Source organism: Aegilops tauschii, chromosome 4 (assembly GCF_002575655.3).
Source record: "Aegilops tauschii subsp. strangulata cultivar AL8/78 chromosome 4, Aet v6.0, whole genome shotgun sequence".
NCBI classification, from domain to species: Eukaryota; Viridiplantae; Streptophyta; class Magnoliopsida; order Poales; family Poaceae; genus Aegilops; species Aegilops tauschii.
Window position 1 is genome coordinate 32,503,792 of NC_053038.3, and position 17,277 is coordinate 32,521,068.

General features: G+C 47.4%; 1 protein-coding gene across 1 annotated transcript; it reads right to left on the minus strand.

Moving 5' to 3' along the window:
- Positions 1–2,777: 2,777 nt before the first annotated feature.
- On the minus strand, positions 2,778–3,162 carry LOC109751597 (FBD-associated F-box protein At1g60410-like). The gene has a single exon (XM_073497483.1). It carries the CDS (start codon positions 3,159–3,161, stop codon positions 2,778–2,780), a length of 384 nt encoding a protein of 127 aa, XP_073353584.1. The 5' UTR covers position 3,162.
- Between the last annotated feature and the right edge of the window lie 14,115 nt (positions 3,163–17,277).

The following is a 17,277-nucleotide window of genomic DNA, read 5'->3' on the forward strand; positions in this document are numbered from 1 at the left end:
AAACGTATCCGGTTTGCGATTTAGAATCGTTCGGATCAGTGTCAAAGCTTGCATCAACGTAACCATTTACGATGAGCTCTTTATCACCTTCATAAATGAGAAACATATCCTTAGTCCTTTTCAGGTATTTCAGGATGTTCTTGACCGCTGTCCAGTGATCCACTCCTGGATTACTTTGGTACCTCCCTGCTAGACTTATAGCAAGGCACACATCAGGTCTGGTACACAACATTGCATACATGATAGAGCCTATGGCTGAAGCATAGGGAACATCTTTCATCTTCTCTCTATCTTCTGCAGTGGTCGGGCATTGAGTCTTACTCAACTTCACACCTTGTAACACAGGCAAGAACCCTTTCTTTGCTTGATCCATTTTGAACTTCTTCAAAACTTTGTCAAGGTATGTGCTTTGTGAAAGTCCAATTAAGCGTCTTAATCTATCTCTATAGATCTTGATGCCCAATATACACTACAGGAAACAGCTACTTTGCCGTCTGCCACGGCGGACGGCAAAGGCTCGAAAGGCGGACGGCAAAGACCTTTGCCGTCAGCCGCGGACGGCAAAAGGCTCCGGCAAAGAAGGCTACGGCAAAGACCTACTTTGCCGTCTGCTTCCAGGCGGCGGACGGCAAAGGCTCTTTGCCATCTGCGGAGGACGACAAAGAAGCGGACGGCAAAATGAGTAGTGTTAGTGTCCGTTAGGTGGCTAACGGCAGCCTTTGCCGTCCGCCAGCTGACGGCAAAGGCTGCAGGCTCTTTGCCATCTGTCAGATGGCAAAGAGACCAAATAGGCATTAATTCTGTTTCTTCTTATATCAATTCATTTTCACAGAAAATCAAACACACACATATATATATATGACCAATATAGCATATCCAACACATATTACCAATACTCATGAACACATATATATCCAACACATGTTACCAATATATAGTCATGAACACATATATATCCAACACATATCCATGAACACATATCCAACAAATATTACAAGGAATGATCTAAAGCTAAATATCTATTTTCCTAAAAGACTATCTTATTACTAAGATCTTCTCCGGATCTTCTTCTTTTCTTCCAACCTGCATAACAAAAACACTAAGAAAGAGAGAATGGGTTAGGAGTAGAAATGTAGCATTTCACTTGGTGAAATGCAATGCCCTAGGAGCCAGTACTTGAGATCAAGATAATCAGCCAACCAGACCAAGTCCCAACACATCCAACCACCACCAGCTTAGAAGAGATAACTATTAAGGAGAGCTACAGAAGACCTCAAGGTATACTTGAGGGATTATGTGCTCAGACAGCCTGGAAGTGCCAGGGCTAGTTCATCACAGCACAGGGATAGTCACATGTAAATTAAGCCTAAGAGAGGGGGGCTCAAACCAGCATCACTGCCCAAATCAGATGTAGTATCTGTCTTATCAGTAGAAAACTAGGAAAGTAACAGCCAAAACCAAGTATAGCATCTGTTCATAGGCTATTAGAAAGAGACAAATAGGAATAGCCAAACCAAGTGGTATCTGTTCATATCAGTATTAGAAGTAAAATAACTAAGAACAAGTGAGTATCCGTTCATGAGTAAAGTAACTGACCAAAGTAACAACTCCAGGATCAACTAAACAGAACAGAGCAGTACAGGAGTATATATACTTCACAAATACACATAGATGGTCACTGACCAAAACCCTGACACAGCAAGAATCATCACAGAGAGCTCCAATACAAGTTGATGCTCATCTACAGCAGCTAACCACAGCTAATAGAGCCTCACATCCCACAAGATCAAGATCTAGAGCTATGCATTAGAGAGATCAGGAGGGGAGCAAGGAGAAGCTCACCAAAAGGAGTTGTAGCCGAAGTAGGATGCAGCCACACCATCACTATGGTGTGACCAGCATCACAACCAACACCACCACAACAAGCCGGAGCTTGCCAGAGAGCACCACAACGGCGGCACCAGTGAGAGCACGGGCACGAAGGCGCCAACCAGGGGCACCGCAGCACGGAGGCGCCACCCAGGGGCACCACCGCGCCACGGCACATCCAGCACCGCCGGCGACGTGGGCACATCCAGCACCACCGCGCCACGGCACATCCAGCACCGCCGGCGACGTGGGCACATCCAGCACCACCGCGCCACGGCACATCCCACAACCACAGCCACGACACATTCAAGTTGTGAAGTGCCATTCATGTGTCACTAACATGTGGCCCCAGGGCACTTTTTAGGTATACATCTTTCTGTGGTACCAAGTTAAAAAAAATCTTGGTACTAGTTGGCCCCAGACGCACAGAGGTCAGGTTTCTGAATATAGCAATGAGCTGCTTCGGAGGTTCTGGCTGAATCCAAATCTGCAGCAAGAACATACATGCACAACTGAAACTGGTAGAGAAGACATGGTATGACGATGCAGAAGATTTATATTTAAGTGGTGCGCAGAAATTAAGTATACCATTTGGTACCCAAAACACAGAGTCAGTGTTGACAGGTTCCTGGCACCAACACTCGTTGACAGGCATTCGCTAAGCGCGAATGGCTCTTGCCATGCCTTGGCTTTAGAAGCGAGTACTAAACCGCGAAGCTCAGGAACGTAGCCAAAGCGCACTGGAGGGTTATTGAAGAGCCAACATTTGCACTCCACTTGTCTAAGCTTGGGGACAGAGACGAGCTCGATCCGTGTGCACAAAAGGCCGATGAACTCAAGCTCCTGGAGCTCAGAGCACGGCACATCGATCTTGAGCGTGGAGTGCAGATCAAGCAGTCTGCAGAATCTCAAGCTGAGGTGCCTGAGCCTACTGCAAGTGCTAAGGAGGTCAGGTGAGGGGAAGACGTGTAGAAGCTGAGGACGAGCACCTTGAGGGCACCACTCTCGCACACTCCCTCGGCGGGAGGCACCCGAGTGAGCAAGGCCCGCGCCGCGCCCGTGAACGCGTCCATGACCTGGAGCGATGTGGCGCCGCGGAAGTGACCGGCGTCGAGGTGCACGAGCGAGAGGTGGCTGGGGAGGTGCCGCCACCGCGTGGAGAGCGCGCCAGCGCGGACCGCCTCGCGCAGGTGGAGGCGCTCGAGGATGTCGAGGAGGAGGTGGTCGGGGAGGGCGCTGATTCCGTCCTCGCCGACGTGGCCGGCGTTGCGCTTGGGCGGCGGCGACTCCATGGTCCCGACCGATTGACTGAAACCCTAGCTCGAATCAATCCGCCCCAGGCGGCGGCCTCCTGTTCGAGGTCGCGGCTCCCCCACCTTGTGCCTGCCGCGCGATCCGGTGGCGACGCCCGCCGGGAGGTCGGTGGCGCCGCCCGCGGCATCCCCGGGGCGCCGGTCCTAGGCGACGGAGAAGGAGAGCGGGTGCGAGGAGTCCGGGCAGCGGCCCCGCGGGGCCTCGGCGGGCGCCCGGGAGAGGGAGACCGCGGCGGCGAGGAACCCGGCGAGGCCGAAGAGGAGGCAGGCCGCGGAGACGGCCGGCGAGGAGAGGAGGTGGCGGAGCGAGGAGCGGCGGGGGCGGCGGTGGGTGCGGGTCTGGTGGGCCTCGGGGAGGGGAGAGAGGGAGAGAAGAGATAACGGCGGGGGGGGGGGGGAGAGAGGGAGAGAAGAGATAACGTGCGGTGGGGGTGTGGATCTGGTTTGCCGTCCGCTGTTTTGTCTCTTTGCCGTCTGCTAGCAGACGGCAAAGTGGGGGCGTTTTTTTTTCCGTAAACGGCTCGTTAGTGGGGGGCCACCTCTCTCTTTGCCGTCCGCCAGCTGACGGCAAAGAACTGACTGATGGCAAAGGCCTGTTTTGCTGTCTGCCATTTTCTTTGCCGTCTGCTTTTGGGTAGCTGATGGCAAAGACCTTCTTTGCCATCCGCTAGCAGACGGCAAAGAGCTGGCAGATGGCAAATTAGCTGATTCCAGTAGTGATATACGCAGCTTCACCGAGGTCTTTCATTGAAAAACTCTTATTCAAGTATCCCTTTATGCTATCAAGAAATTCTATATCATTTCCAATCAGCAATATGTCATCCACATATAATATCAGAAATGCTACAGAGCTCCCACTCACTTTCTTGTAAATACAGGCTTCTCCGAAAGTCTGTACAAAACCAAATGCTTTGATCACACTATCAAAGCGTTTATTCCAACTCCGAGAGGCTTGCACCAGTCCATAAATGGATCGCTGGAGTTTGCACACTTTGTTAGCTCCCTTTGGATCGACAAAACCTTCCGGTTGCATCATATACAACTCTTCTTCCAGAAATCCATTCAGGAATGCAGTTTTGACATCCATTTGCCAAATTTCATAATCATAAAATGCGGCAATTGCTAACATGATTCAGACAGACTTAAGCATCGCTACGGGTGAGAAGGTCTCATCGTAGTCAATCCCTTGAACTTGTCGAAAACCTTTTGCAACAAGTCGAGCTTTATAGACAGTAACATTACCGTCAGCGTCAGTCTTCTTCTTGAAGATCCATTTATTCTCAATTGCTTGCCGATCATCGGGCAAGTCAACCAAAGTCCACACTTTGTTCTCATACATGGATCCCATCTCAGATTTCATGGCTTCAAGCCATTTTGCGAATCTGGGCTCACCATCGCTTCTTCATAGTTCGTAGGTTCGTCATGGTCTAGTAACATAACCTTCAGAATAGGATTACCGTACCACTCTGGTGCGGATCTTACTCTGCTTGACCTACGAGGTTCAGTAATAACTTGATCTGAAGTTCCATGATCATCATCATTAACTTCCTCACTAATTGGTATAGGCGTCGCAGAAACTGGTTTTTGCGATGAACTACTTTCTAATAAGAGAGCAGGTACAGTTACCTCATCAAGTTCCACTTTCCTCCCACTCACTTCTTTCGAGAGAAACTCCTTCTCCAGAAAAATTCCGAATTTAGCAACAAAAGTCTTGCCTTCGGATCTGTGATAGAAGGTGTACCCAACAGTCTCCTTTGGGTATCCTATGAAGACACATTTCTCCGATTTGGGTTCGAGCTTATCAGGTTGATGTTTGTTCCCATAAGCATCGCAGCCCCAAACTTTAAGAAACGACAACTTTGGTTTTTGCCAAACCACAGTTCATAATGCGTCGTCTCAATGGATTTTGATGGTGCCCTATTTAACGTGAATGCGGCCGTCTCTAAAGTATAACCCCAAAATGATAGCGGTAAATCAGTAAGAGACATCATAGATCGCACCATATCTAGTAGAGTACGATTACGATGTTCGGACACACCATTACGCTGTGGTATTCCGGGTGGTGTGAGTTGCGAAACTATTCCGCATTGTTTCAAATGAAGACCAAACTCATAACTCAAATATTCTCCTCCATGATCAGATCATAGAAACTTTATTTTCTTGTTACGATGATTTTCATCTTCACTCTGAAATTCTTTGAACTTTTCAAATGTTTCAGACTTATGTTTCATTAAGTAGATATACCCATATCTGCTTAAATCATCTGTGAAGGTGAGAAAATAATGATATCCGCCACGAGCCTCAACATTCATCGGACCACATACATCTGTATGTATGATTTCCAACAAATCTGTTGCTCTCTCCATAGTTCCGGAGAATGGCATTTTAGTCATCTTGCCCATGAGGCATGGTTCGCAAGTACCAAGTGATTCATAATCAAGTGGTTCCAAAAGTCCATCAGTATGGAGTTTCTTCGTGCGCTTTACACCGATATGACCTAAATGGCAGTGCCACAAATAAGTTGCACTATCATTATCAACTCTGCATCTTTTGGTTTCAATACTATGAATATATGTATCACCACTATCGAGATTCAACAAAAATAGACCACTCTTCAAGGGTGCATGACCATAAAATATATTACTCATATAAATAGGACAACCATTATTCTCTGATTTAAATGAATAACCATCTCGCATCAAACAAGATCCATATATAATGTTCATGCTTAAGGCTGGCACCAAATAACAATTATTTAGGTCTAAAACTAATCCCGAAGGTAGATGTAGAGGTAGCGTGCCGACCGCGATCACATCGACTTTGGAGCCATTTCCCACGTGCATCGTCACCTCGTCCTTAGCCAATCTTCGCTTAATCCGTAGCCCCTGCTTCGAGTTGCAAATATTAGCAACAGAACCAGTATCAAATACCCAGGTGCTACTGCGAGCATTAGTAAGGTACACATCAATAACATGTATATCACATATACCTTTGTTCACCTTGCCATCCTTCTTATCCGCCAAATACTTGGGGCAGTTCCGCTTCAAGTGACCTGTCTGCTTGCAATAGAAGCACTTAGTCTCAGGCTTAGGTCCAGACTTGGGTTCTTCTCCTGAACATCAACTTGCTTGCTGTTTTTCTTGAAGTTCCCCTTCTTCTTCCCTTTGCCCTTTTTCTTGAAACTGGTGGTCTTATTGACCATCAACACTTGATGCTCCTTTTTGATTTCTACCTCCGCAGCCTTTAGCATTGCGAAGAGCTCGGGAATCGTCTTATCCATCCCTTGCATGTTATAGTTCATCACGAAGCTCTTGTAGCTTGGTGGCAGTGATTGGAGAATTCTGTCAATGACGCTATCATCAGAAGATTAACTCCCAGTTGAATCAAGTGATTGCAGTACCCAGACATCTTGAGTATATGCTCACTGACAGAACTATTCTCCTCCATCTTGCAGCTATAGAACTTATTGGAGACTTCATATCTCTCAATCCGGGCATTTGCTTGAAATATTAACTTCAACTCCTGGAACATCTCATATGCTCCATGACGTTCAAAACGTCGTTGAAGTCCCGGTTCTAAGCCGTAAAGCATGGCACACTGAACTATCGAGTAGTCATCAACACATGAGTGCCAGGCATTCACAATGTCTGTAGTTGCTGGCGCAGGTGGTACACCTAGCGGTGCTTCCAGGACGTAATTCTTCTGTGCAGCAATGAGGATAATCCTCAAGTTACGGACCCAGTCCGTGTAATTGCTACCATCATCTTTCAACTTTGCTTTCTCAAGGAACGCATTAAAATTCAACGGAACAACAGTACGGGCCATCTATCTACAATCAACATAGACAAGCAAGATACTATCAGGTACTAAGTTCATGATAAATTTAAGTTTAATCAATCATATTACTTAAGAACTCCCACTTAGATAGACATCCCTCTAATCCTCTAAGTGGTCACGTGATCCATATCAACTAAACCATGTCCGATCATCACGTGAGATGGAGTAGTTTCAACGGTGAATATCACTATGTTGATCATATCCACTATATGATTCATGCTCGACCTTTCAGTCTCCGTGTTCCGAGGCCATATTGTTGGGGAATGTAGTAATTTCAAAAAATTTCCTATGCACACGCAAGATCATGGTGATGCATAGCAACGAGAGGGGAGAGTGTTGTCCACGTACCCTCGTAGACCGATAGCGGAAGCGTTATCACAACGCGGTTGATGTAGTCGTACGTCTTCACGATCCGACCGATCAAGTACCGAACGTATGGCACCTCCGAGTTCTACACACGTTCAGCTCGATGACGTCCCTCGAACTCCGATCCAGCCGAGTGTTGAGGGAGAGTTTCGTCAGCACGACGGCGTGGTGACAATGATGATGTTCCACCAACGCAGGGCTTCGCCTAAGCTCCGCAACGGTATCACTAGTAGAAAACGGGGCAAAGGTCACAGGGCAGTTTTCACATTAGCCCCGGTTCAGTCACGAACAGGGACCCATGGGGGCATTCGTCCCGGTTCGTGAGCCCAGGGGGCCGGCCGGGGCCTCGTGGGCATTGGTCCCGGTTCGTATGGAACCATTTGTCCCGGTTCGAGCCATGAACCGGGACTAATGGTCCTCGCTCCTGGCCCACAACCATTTGTCCCGGTTCTTGGCATGAACCGGGACAGAAGGCCCGGATTTAGTACCGGTTCATGCCACGAACCGGGACCAATGAGGTGCCTATATATACCCCTCGCCCGCGAGCAGAGCACTCCAGTGCTCTGTTTTTCTCTGGCCGGCGAGGGGAGGGCTTTGTGGTGCTCTAGCTCACCTCCTATGCACATGAGGTGTTCGATGAAATGCCCGAGCCACACTAGTTAAGCTTTGTCCTCTCGAAGCTCGACCTCAAAGCTCCATTTTCCTTGAGATTTGTCTAGGTTTAGCGGCCCGTCACGTCCCATTCCCGTCTTCACCGCCGTCGACCGCCCGCGCCGATCTCGTCGCCGGCAACACCGTGGTGAGCCTCTTGTTCTTATCTTCTTTTTGAAAGAAAAAATTCTTACTTTAGATAGATACTTGTCTAATTTTCTTACTATTTTATTCCTTCTTATTACATAGTGCGATGGTTTTGGTATCCGCCCCCGTTGGCCCTCGTCCTGCTATGATTCGGATGTGGTATATATTATCTTTTTATAACTATTTGATTCATTTATTTTTTATGAAAAATATACCGACCAGCGTGACATAGATTTTATTTATCTAGGAGGTGGTTGAACCGGAAATTCTAACCGACCCTATTGTCGAGAGGTTAAATTTAGTTGAAGAAGAAAACAATTACTTGAAGGAAAAAATAAAAAAAATTGAGGAGGAGAAGATGATATTGGAGTTGCATGTTGCGGATGTCGTCGATGATCACAAGATCAAGATGGATGCAATGCGCTTGAAGATTAGAAAGATTAGAAAATATGCCATTCATACCGAGGCTTGGTATCATTATGCCGTTGGATCAATTGTTACCTTGGTTGCGATTATGATCGCATTTGTTTTCGCATTGAAATGTTTTACATAGTTTCAATATATGGTTTAATTAATTAGATGCTCTGGAGAGCTATATATATGTTGTTAGATGAGAACTATGTATGTACTTTGGTTCTAATGTGATGATGAACTTCTATTAATTTGGTCACTTAATTATCTATTCATGATGTTCTGTAATGGTTTTTGACACACTTAATTATATATAATGCACGCAGATGAACCGGCAATGGATGTACGGTGACAGACACACCTCCGAGTACATTAAGGGCGTGCATGATTTTCTCGAAGTGGTTGAGGCAAACAAGCAGAATGGTTTTATGTGTTGTCCATGCCCTACATGTGGGAATACGAAGTCTTACTCTGACCGGAAAATCCTTCATGCCCACCTGCTTTACAAAGGTTTCATGCCACACTATAATGTTTGGACGAGGCACGGAGAAATGGGGGTTATGATGGAAGACGGCGAAGAAGAAGAGGACGATGACAACTATGTGCCCCCTGAATACGGTGATGCTGCAACGGGGGAAGCTGCTGAAGATCAAGAGGAACCAGACGATGTGCCCAATGATGCTGCAAGGGGGGAAGCTGCTGAAGATGAAGAGGAACCAGTGCCCGATGATGATGATCTCCGCCGGGTCATTGTCGATGCAAGGACGCAATGCGAAAGTCAAAAGGAGAAGCTGAAGTTCGATCGCATGTTAGAGGATCACAAAAAAGGGTTGTACCCCAATTGCGAAGATGGCAACACAAAGCTCGGTACCGTACTGGAATTGCTGCAGTGGAAGGCAGAGAATGCTGTGCCTGACAAAGGATTTGAGAAGCTATTGAAAACATTGAAGAAGAAGCTTCCAAAGGATAACGAATTGCCCGACAGTACATACGCAGCAAAGAAGGTCGTATGCCCTCTAGGATTGTAGGTGCAGAAGATACATGCATGCCCTAATGACTGCATCCTCTACCGCGGTGCGTACAAGGATCTGAACGCATGCCCGGTATGCGGTGCATTGCGGTATAAGATCAGACGAGATGACCCTGGTGATGTTGACGGCGAGCCCCCCAGGAAGAGGGTTCCTGCGAAGGTGATGTGGTATGCTCCTATAATACCACGGTTGAAACGTCTGTTCAGAAACGAAGAGCATGCCAAGTTGATGCGATGGCACAGTGAGGACCGTAAGAAAGACGGGAAGTTGAGAGCACCCGCTGACGGGTCGCAGTGGAGAAAAATCGAGAGAAAGTACTGGGCTGAGTTTGCAGCTGACCCAAGGAACGTATGGTTTGGTTTAAGCGCGGATGGCATTAATCCTTTCGGGGAGCAGAGCAGCAATCACAGCACCTGGACCGTGACTCTATGTATGTATAACCTTCCTCCTTGGATGTGCATGAAGCGGAAGTTCATTATGATGCCAGTTCTCATCCAAGGCCCTAAGCAACCCGGCAACGACATTGATGTGTACCTAAGGCCATTAGTTGAAGAACTTTTACAGCTGTGGACTGGAAACGGTGTACGTACGTGGGATGAGCACAAACAGGAGGAATTTAACCTGCACGCGTTGCTGTTTGTAACCATCAATGATTGGCTCGCTCTCAGTAACCTTTCAGGACAGACAAACAAGGGATACCACGCATGCACGCACTGTTTAGATGACACTGAAAGTATATACCTGGACAAAAGCAGGAAGAATGTGTACCTGGGCCATCGTCGATTTCTTCCGACCAACCATCAATGTCGAAAGAAAGGCAAGCATTTCAAAGGCGAGGCAGATCACTGGAAGAAGCCCACCATGCGTACCGGTGATCACGTACTTGCTATGGTCAATGATTTACACGTAATCTTTGGAAAGGGTCCCGACGGACTAGCTGTTCCGAATGACGTTGAGGAACACGCACCCATGTGGAAGAAGAAATCTATATTTTGGGACCTACCCTACTGGAAAGAGCTAGAGGTCTGCTCTTCAATCGACGTGATGCACGTGACGAAGAACCTTTGCGTGAACCTGCTAGGCTTCTTGGGCGTGTATGGGAAGACAAAAGATACACCTGAGGCACGGGAGGACCTGCAACGTTTGCACGAAAAAGACGGCATGCCTCCGAAGCAGTATGAAGGTCCTGCCAGCTACGCTCTTACGAAAGAAGAGAAAGAAATCTTATTTGAATGCCTGCTCAGTATGAAGGTCCCGACTGGCTTCTCGTCGAATATAAAGGGAATAATAAATATGCCAGAGAAAAAGTTCCAGAACCTAAAGTCTCATGACTGCCACGTGATTATGACGCAACTGCTTCCGGTTGCATTGAGGGGGCTTCTACCGGAAAACGTCCGATTAGCCATTGTGAAGCTATGTGCATTCCTCAATGCAATCTCTCAGAAGGTGATCGATCCAGAAATCATACCAAGGCTAAGGAGTGATGTGGCGCAATGTCTTGTCAGTTTCGAGCTGGTGTTCCCACCATCCTTCTTCAATATCATGACGCACGTCCTAGTTCATCTAGTCGACGAGATTGTCATTCTGGGGCCCGTATTTCTACACAATATGTTCCCCTTTGAGAGGTTCATGGGAGTCCTAAAGAAATATGTCCGTAACCGCGCTAGGCCAGAAGGAAGCATCTCCATGGGCCATCAAACAGAGGGTGTCATTGGGTTTTGTGTTGACTTCATTCCTGGCCTTGAGAAGATAGGTCTCCCTAAATCGCGGTATGAGGGGAGACTGACTGGAAAAGGCACGCTTGGAGGGGGGAACTCAATAATATGCAGGGACGGATATTCTTGGTCTGAAGCACACTACACAGTTCTACAGAACTCTACCTTGGTGACCCCGTATGTCGATGAACACAAGAACAGTCTGCACTCCAAACACCCGGAGCAGTGTGACGACTGGATTACATGTGAACACATCAGGACTTTCAGCAGTTGGTTGGAAACACGTCTCAGAGGTGACACCACTGTTTGTGATGAGTTGTACTCGTTGTGGGGACCATCTTCGACTGTATTGACTTACAAAGGATACGAGATAAATGGGAATACATTTTACACGATCGCCCAAGATCAAAAGAGCACCAACCAAAACAGCGGTGTCCGCTTTGATGCAGCAACCGAGAGGGGAAAGGACACATATTATGGTTACATAATGGACATATGGGAACTTGACTACGGACATGATTTTAAGGTCCCTTTGTTTAAGTGCAAATGGGTCAATCTGTCAGGAGGCGGGGTACAGGTAGACCCACAGTACGGAATGACAACAGTGGATCTGAACAATCTTGGGTACACTGACGAACCGTTCGTCCTAGCCAATGATGTGGCACAGGTTATCTATGTGAAGGACATGTCTACCAGACCGAGGAAAAGAAAAGATAAGGAAGCGAATACATCATACGATGAGCCAAAGCGGCACATAGTTCTTCCAGGAAAAAGGGACATTGTGGGAGTGGAGGGCAAGACAGACATGTCTGAAGATTATGAAAAGTTTCATGAAATTCCTCCCTTCAAAGTCAAGGCTAACCCAAGCATCCTGATAAACGATGAAGATTATCCATGGTTACGGCGCAATAAGCAAATGACACAAGCGAAGAAAAAGTGAAGACTTTCTCCCGCAACTATTATGATGATAGCATGCCAACTTTGTAATAGACGAGTATGATACCATTGTCCGTTTTGTACAAGAAGTGCATCTAGTTTTTGCCGTAACCCTCTCAACTTTCTTGCACATGCTATGTGGATGAAATGATGATACCATGCCAACTTTCAACCTTTTCAGAGTTCATTTGAAATGCTTTATAAGCCCTGAGTGCAGAGAGGTTAGGCCCGTAAGCCTGCTTTAGAGAGGAGCTCGACAGCTCAGGCGCACCGCACCTTATAAACAGGTGCGGCTCTCTCTTAGCTAGCGAGGTGGGACTAAACTCACCACCACTCCACCGTGCAAGGCCATTGGTCCCGGTTGGTGGCACGAACCGGGACCAATTCCACCCTTTGGTCCCTGTTGGTGCCACGAACCGGTACTAATGAGGCTGTGGCCCCACGAGCACCTTTAGTACCTGTTCGTGGCACGAACCAGTACTAGAGTTTCTTACTAGCTAAGCAGTTTTTTAGTCCCACCTCGCTAGCTGAGAGGCACTAGGAGCGGTTTATAAGCCCTGAGTGCAGAGACGATGAAGAAGAGGCGCAATGCTCACGTTGCTTAGCTTCAAGCCTTGAGGAATAAGGTAGACTGCATCGAGCTATGTGCAGTGCAATCTACACTATTCCGAAAGGCTTGAAGCAAATCAACGCGCATTGCGCCTCTTTTTTTATTTTTAATCATTAAAAGCAAAAAGAATTTTCATAAAGAACTTTTTTTGATAGAAACTTTAATAGCAGAAAGAATTATCATAAAGTAAAATAAATAAGTAATTAGAAACAAAATAAAATAAAATAAATAAGTTTTTTGTTGTAAGTAGAAATAAAACAAAATAAATATAGCAAAAAAGAAAATAAAAAAACTAAATACAGCAAAAAGAATTTTCATAAAGAACTAATGGCACTAATAGAAAGTTTATATGTTTTCTAAAACTAATGGCACTAACAGACAGTCTATAATTTTGCTGACCTAAAAGCAAAAAGAATTAAAAAAATAAAGCAAAAAACAAAAGAAAATAAATAATGCAAAAAATTTAAAAAACTGCCACCTATTGGGCCACCACGGCCTGAATACGACTAGAAACCCAACCTGGGCCAGGATTCAGGCCCGCAGAAGGCCCAATAGGCCAACAGACAGCACAGTGTGACATTAGGCCCGTAAGCCTGCATTTGAGAGGAGCTCGAGAGGGCAGCCGCAGTGGAGCTTATAAACCACTCCGAGCCCCTCTCAACTAGCGAGGTGAGACTAAACTTTTGGCCGCTGGCAGCGCAAGGCCTTTGGTCCCGGTTGGTGGCACCAACCGGGACCAATGCCCCCCCTTTAGTCCCGGTTGGTGCCACCAACCGGGACCAAAGGCCGCCGCTTCCCGCCCTTTGGGCTGCTGAAAAGAGGCCTTTAGTCCCGGTTGGTGGCACCAACCGGGACTAATGCCCACCTTTAGTCCCGGTTGGTGCCACGAACCGGGACTAAAGGTTTTGCTATATAAGTCCACACTTAGGAAATTTTCGACATACCTCGCCAGTTGCCCCCGACGCCGCCAGGCTGCCCGTGCTCGCCGTCGCCGCCCGCTCCTCATCGCCGTTGCCCCGCGCCCTTGCCTCGACGGGTCGCCGCCCGGTGCTCGTCGCCGTCGCCCTGCCCCCACGCGTCGCCCCGCCTCGTGCTCCCCTGCTCGCGCGCGCCGCCTCGGCGCCCCGAGCCCCCCTGCCCGGCCCGCGCGTGCTCGCCGGCGCCCTCGCCGCCCCCGTCCCTTGCCGGCCCCGTGCGCCGGCGCCCTCACCGCCCCCGCCCCCGCCGTCGCCATTGTCCTAGCCGCCCCCACTATGAGAGCCGCCGCCCCGGCTCTGTTTTTTTATTTTTATTAGTTTAATTTTTTTGTTCATATGTGATGTATATGTGTATGTGGCTATAATGTATATGTGAACAAAAAAAATTTGTATGTATGTAGATGTTCAAAATGTATGAATATATATGTCAAAAATGTTTTTTTGTTCATAGAAAGTTTTTTGTTCATATATAGAAAGTTTTTATATATGACAATGGATATATATTCGATATATATGAGAAATGATGATCCACATGGAAAAGTTTTATATATGCAAAAGTTACAATTTTAGAAAAGTTTTATATATCTAGCTAGGAAGGGAAGAAGAAGAAAAAGAAGGATAGGAAAGAAGAAAATAAGAAGAGGAAAGAAAGAAGAAGAGGAGAGGAAGAAGAGGAGATATAAATAAGAAGAGGAAAAAAGAAGAAAAAGAAGAGGAGAAGAAGAAAAAATAGAAAATTCTATTTTTTCTTCTTCTCCTCTATTCCTTTCTTCTTCTCCTCTTTTTCTTCTTCTTTTTTTTTCTTCTTTTTTTTCTTCAATCCTCTCCTCTATTCCTTTCTTCTTCTTTCCTCTTTTTATTTCTTCTTCGTTTTCTTATGTTTTATCGGGTCTGTCGTCGTCGATATATACCCCTCCCGATAACTTCAACACGAGGGGGGATAACTTCAACACGAGGGGGGGTCGATATACCCCCTCCCCGATAACATTATTTTCCCGTGTATATATGTCGTCGTTGTCGATATAACCCCCTCCTGATAACTTCAACACGTGGGGGGGGGGTCGATATACCCCCTCCCCGATAACATTATTTTCCCGTGTATGTATGTTGTCGTTGTCGATATTACCCCCCCCCCCCCGATAACTTCAACACGAGGGGGATAACTTCAACACGAGGGGGGGTCGATATACCCCCTCCCCGATAACATTATTTTCCCGTGTATATATGTCGTCGTTGTCGATATAACCCCCTCCTGATAACTTCAACACGTGGGGGGGGGTCGATATACCCCCTCCCCGATAACATTATTTTCCCGTGTATGTATATGTTGTCGTTGTCGATATTACCCCCTCCCGATAACTTCAACACGAGGGGGATAACTTCAACACGAGGGGGGGGGGGTCGATATACCCCCTCCTCGATAACATTATTTTCCCGTGTATGTATGTCGTCGCTGTCGATATAAAACCCCCTCCCGATAACTTCAACACGTGGGGGGGGGTCGATATATACCCCCTCCCCGATAACATTATTTTCCCGTGTATGTATGTCGTCGTTGTCGATATATATAACTCCCTCCCAGATAACTTCGACATGATGGACGGTCGATATGTATACCCCCTCTCGACCTGATAACTTATACCACGGGAGCACCCCCCGGCCCTCTCGCTCGACCAAAACTCTCGAGGACACCCAAACCCTAGAAAAAAACGATGTCGGTCTCCTACCCCCTCCCGCCGCGCCCCTACCCTTGAAGCGTTGCCTAGGCCACCCCAAACCCGGAATAAGCTAGGTCTACGTTTGCACTAATATATCCACCTGCTGTCATGTTTGTGTAATAATTGCCATGTTGTAATATTTGCAGAAACAATGGAGCACGGATGATATGAGCAAGCAAAAGAGGTGTTGGGGGACATAATCTTAGCCGGAGGTGATATCTTGTCGTATCTTAACAACAATGATGGTCTGGAAGAACAGGGTGAAGAAGCAGGCTGCGGTGATCGAAGAGTGGAGGAGGAAAGACATGATTATGATGGCTCCGGTGACCCAATCCTGGTGCAAGAAGGAGCCCCTGGTGACGGCTCCGGTGACCGAACAGAGTCCGGCCAGGTAAATATATTAGTTAAGCCTGTGCTGACTAGCTAATTGATGCATTCATTGTTTTGGTATGTACACATATTAATTAACACTCGTCTTTCTTCTTTTTTCTAGCCCTCCGGATCGAGCACAACTGCGGTAAAGAGACGAGGCCCGAAGAGAAAGTTGCGCTCGGATGAAAGGTTTGAGATCACAGCAATCGCGCGCGACGGCCAACCGATTGAACCCCTCCGGACAAAGGATGCTTTTGCTGCTCAGTGCGGGGTTCTAGTTAGGGACAAGATCCCGATCAGCATCCACCAATGGTATAAGCCTAAGAAGGAAGACCCTGAGGTGTCTTATGTCAATGATATGCAGAAATGATCTTTGGACTGAGCTGAAGGCAAATTTCACCCTACCGCCAGAGGAGGATCAGGAGAAGCCAGTTATAGAGCAATTAATCAAGTCTCATGCTCTTAAGAAGATGGCAGACCTATTCAGGAGGTGGAAGAATGAGCTGAAAACGTTTGTCGACAAAGAAGAGACACCTGAATTCGTCGGCCGGTATGAGAAGATCAACGATCACTGGCCCGCATTTGTGGCCCACAAGACATAAGAAAAGAGTAAGAAGATGTCAGCGACAAACAAGATGAATGCTGCGAAGAAGAAGCTTCACCATCGCACGGGGTCAGGTGGCTACCTCAAAGTCCGGCCTAAGTGGGCCAAGTCTGAGAGGGATCTTCTTGATAAAGGGATCGAACCACAGACAATGAACTGGCCAGACCGTTGCCGGACTTGGTTCTTCGGGGCTGGCGGAACCTTGGACCCTGTATCAGGGAGGTGTCGTTGGACGGACGAGCAACTTGCAATACCCGTCAAGAAGATTCAGCACTATATCGATGTAGCGCAGCAAGGGACGTTCGTTCCAGACAGAGAGAACGACGAGCTCACAATGGCCCTCGGGAATCCTGAGCACCCTGGACGGACACGAGGCACGCCAGGCTCCGTTCCGTGGAAGGCTGGTTTTCCGGACGCGGGGGGTTACAAAACCCAGGAGAGGAGGAAAAAAGTGGAGCAGATCTAAATTCAGCGTCTGCACGAAAGGGTTCAAGTGCTAGAGGAACGAGACAGCAATAGAGATGCCGAAACTGCCCCCGAAGCTACACCGCCATCTCAGCGTAGAAGCAGCGTGGCTTCCACCGAGCTGCCTCAGCTGAAGCATGCGGCTACTCCTAGCTACCCCGTGGATGCTATCACAGAGTCTCAACATTGCCACCTTATGGCGGAATGGCAGAACTTGAAAGTCAAGGCGGCTGTTGGCTCTGTTTTACCTACTGA

Excerpts from the sequence above, each read along its gene's own strand:
- LOC109751597 (XM_073497483.1), bottom strand. The coding sequence starts at position 3,161 with ATGGAGTCGCCGCCGCCCAAGCGCAACGCCGGCCACGTCGGCGAGGAC.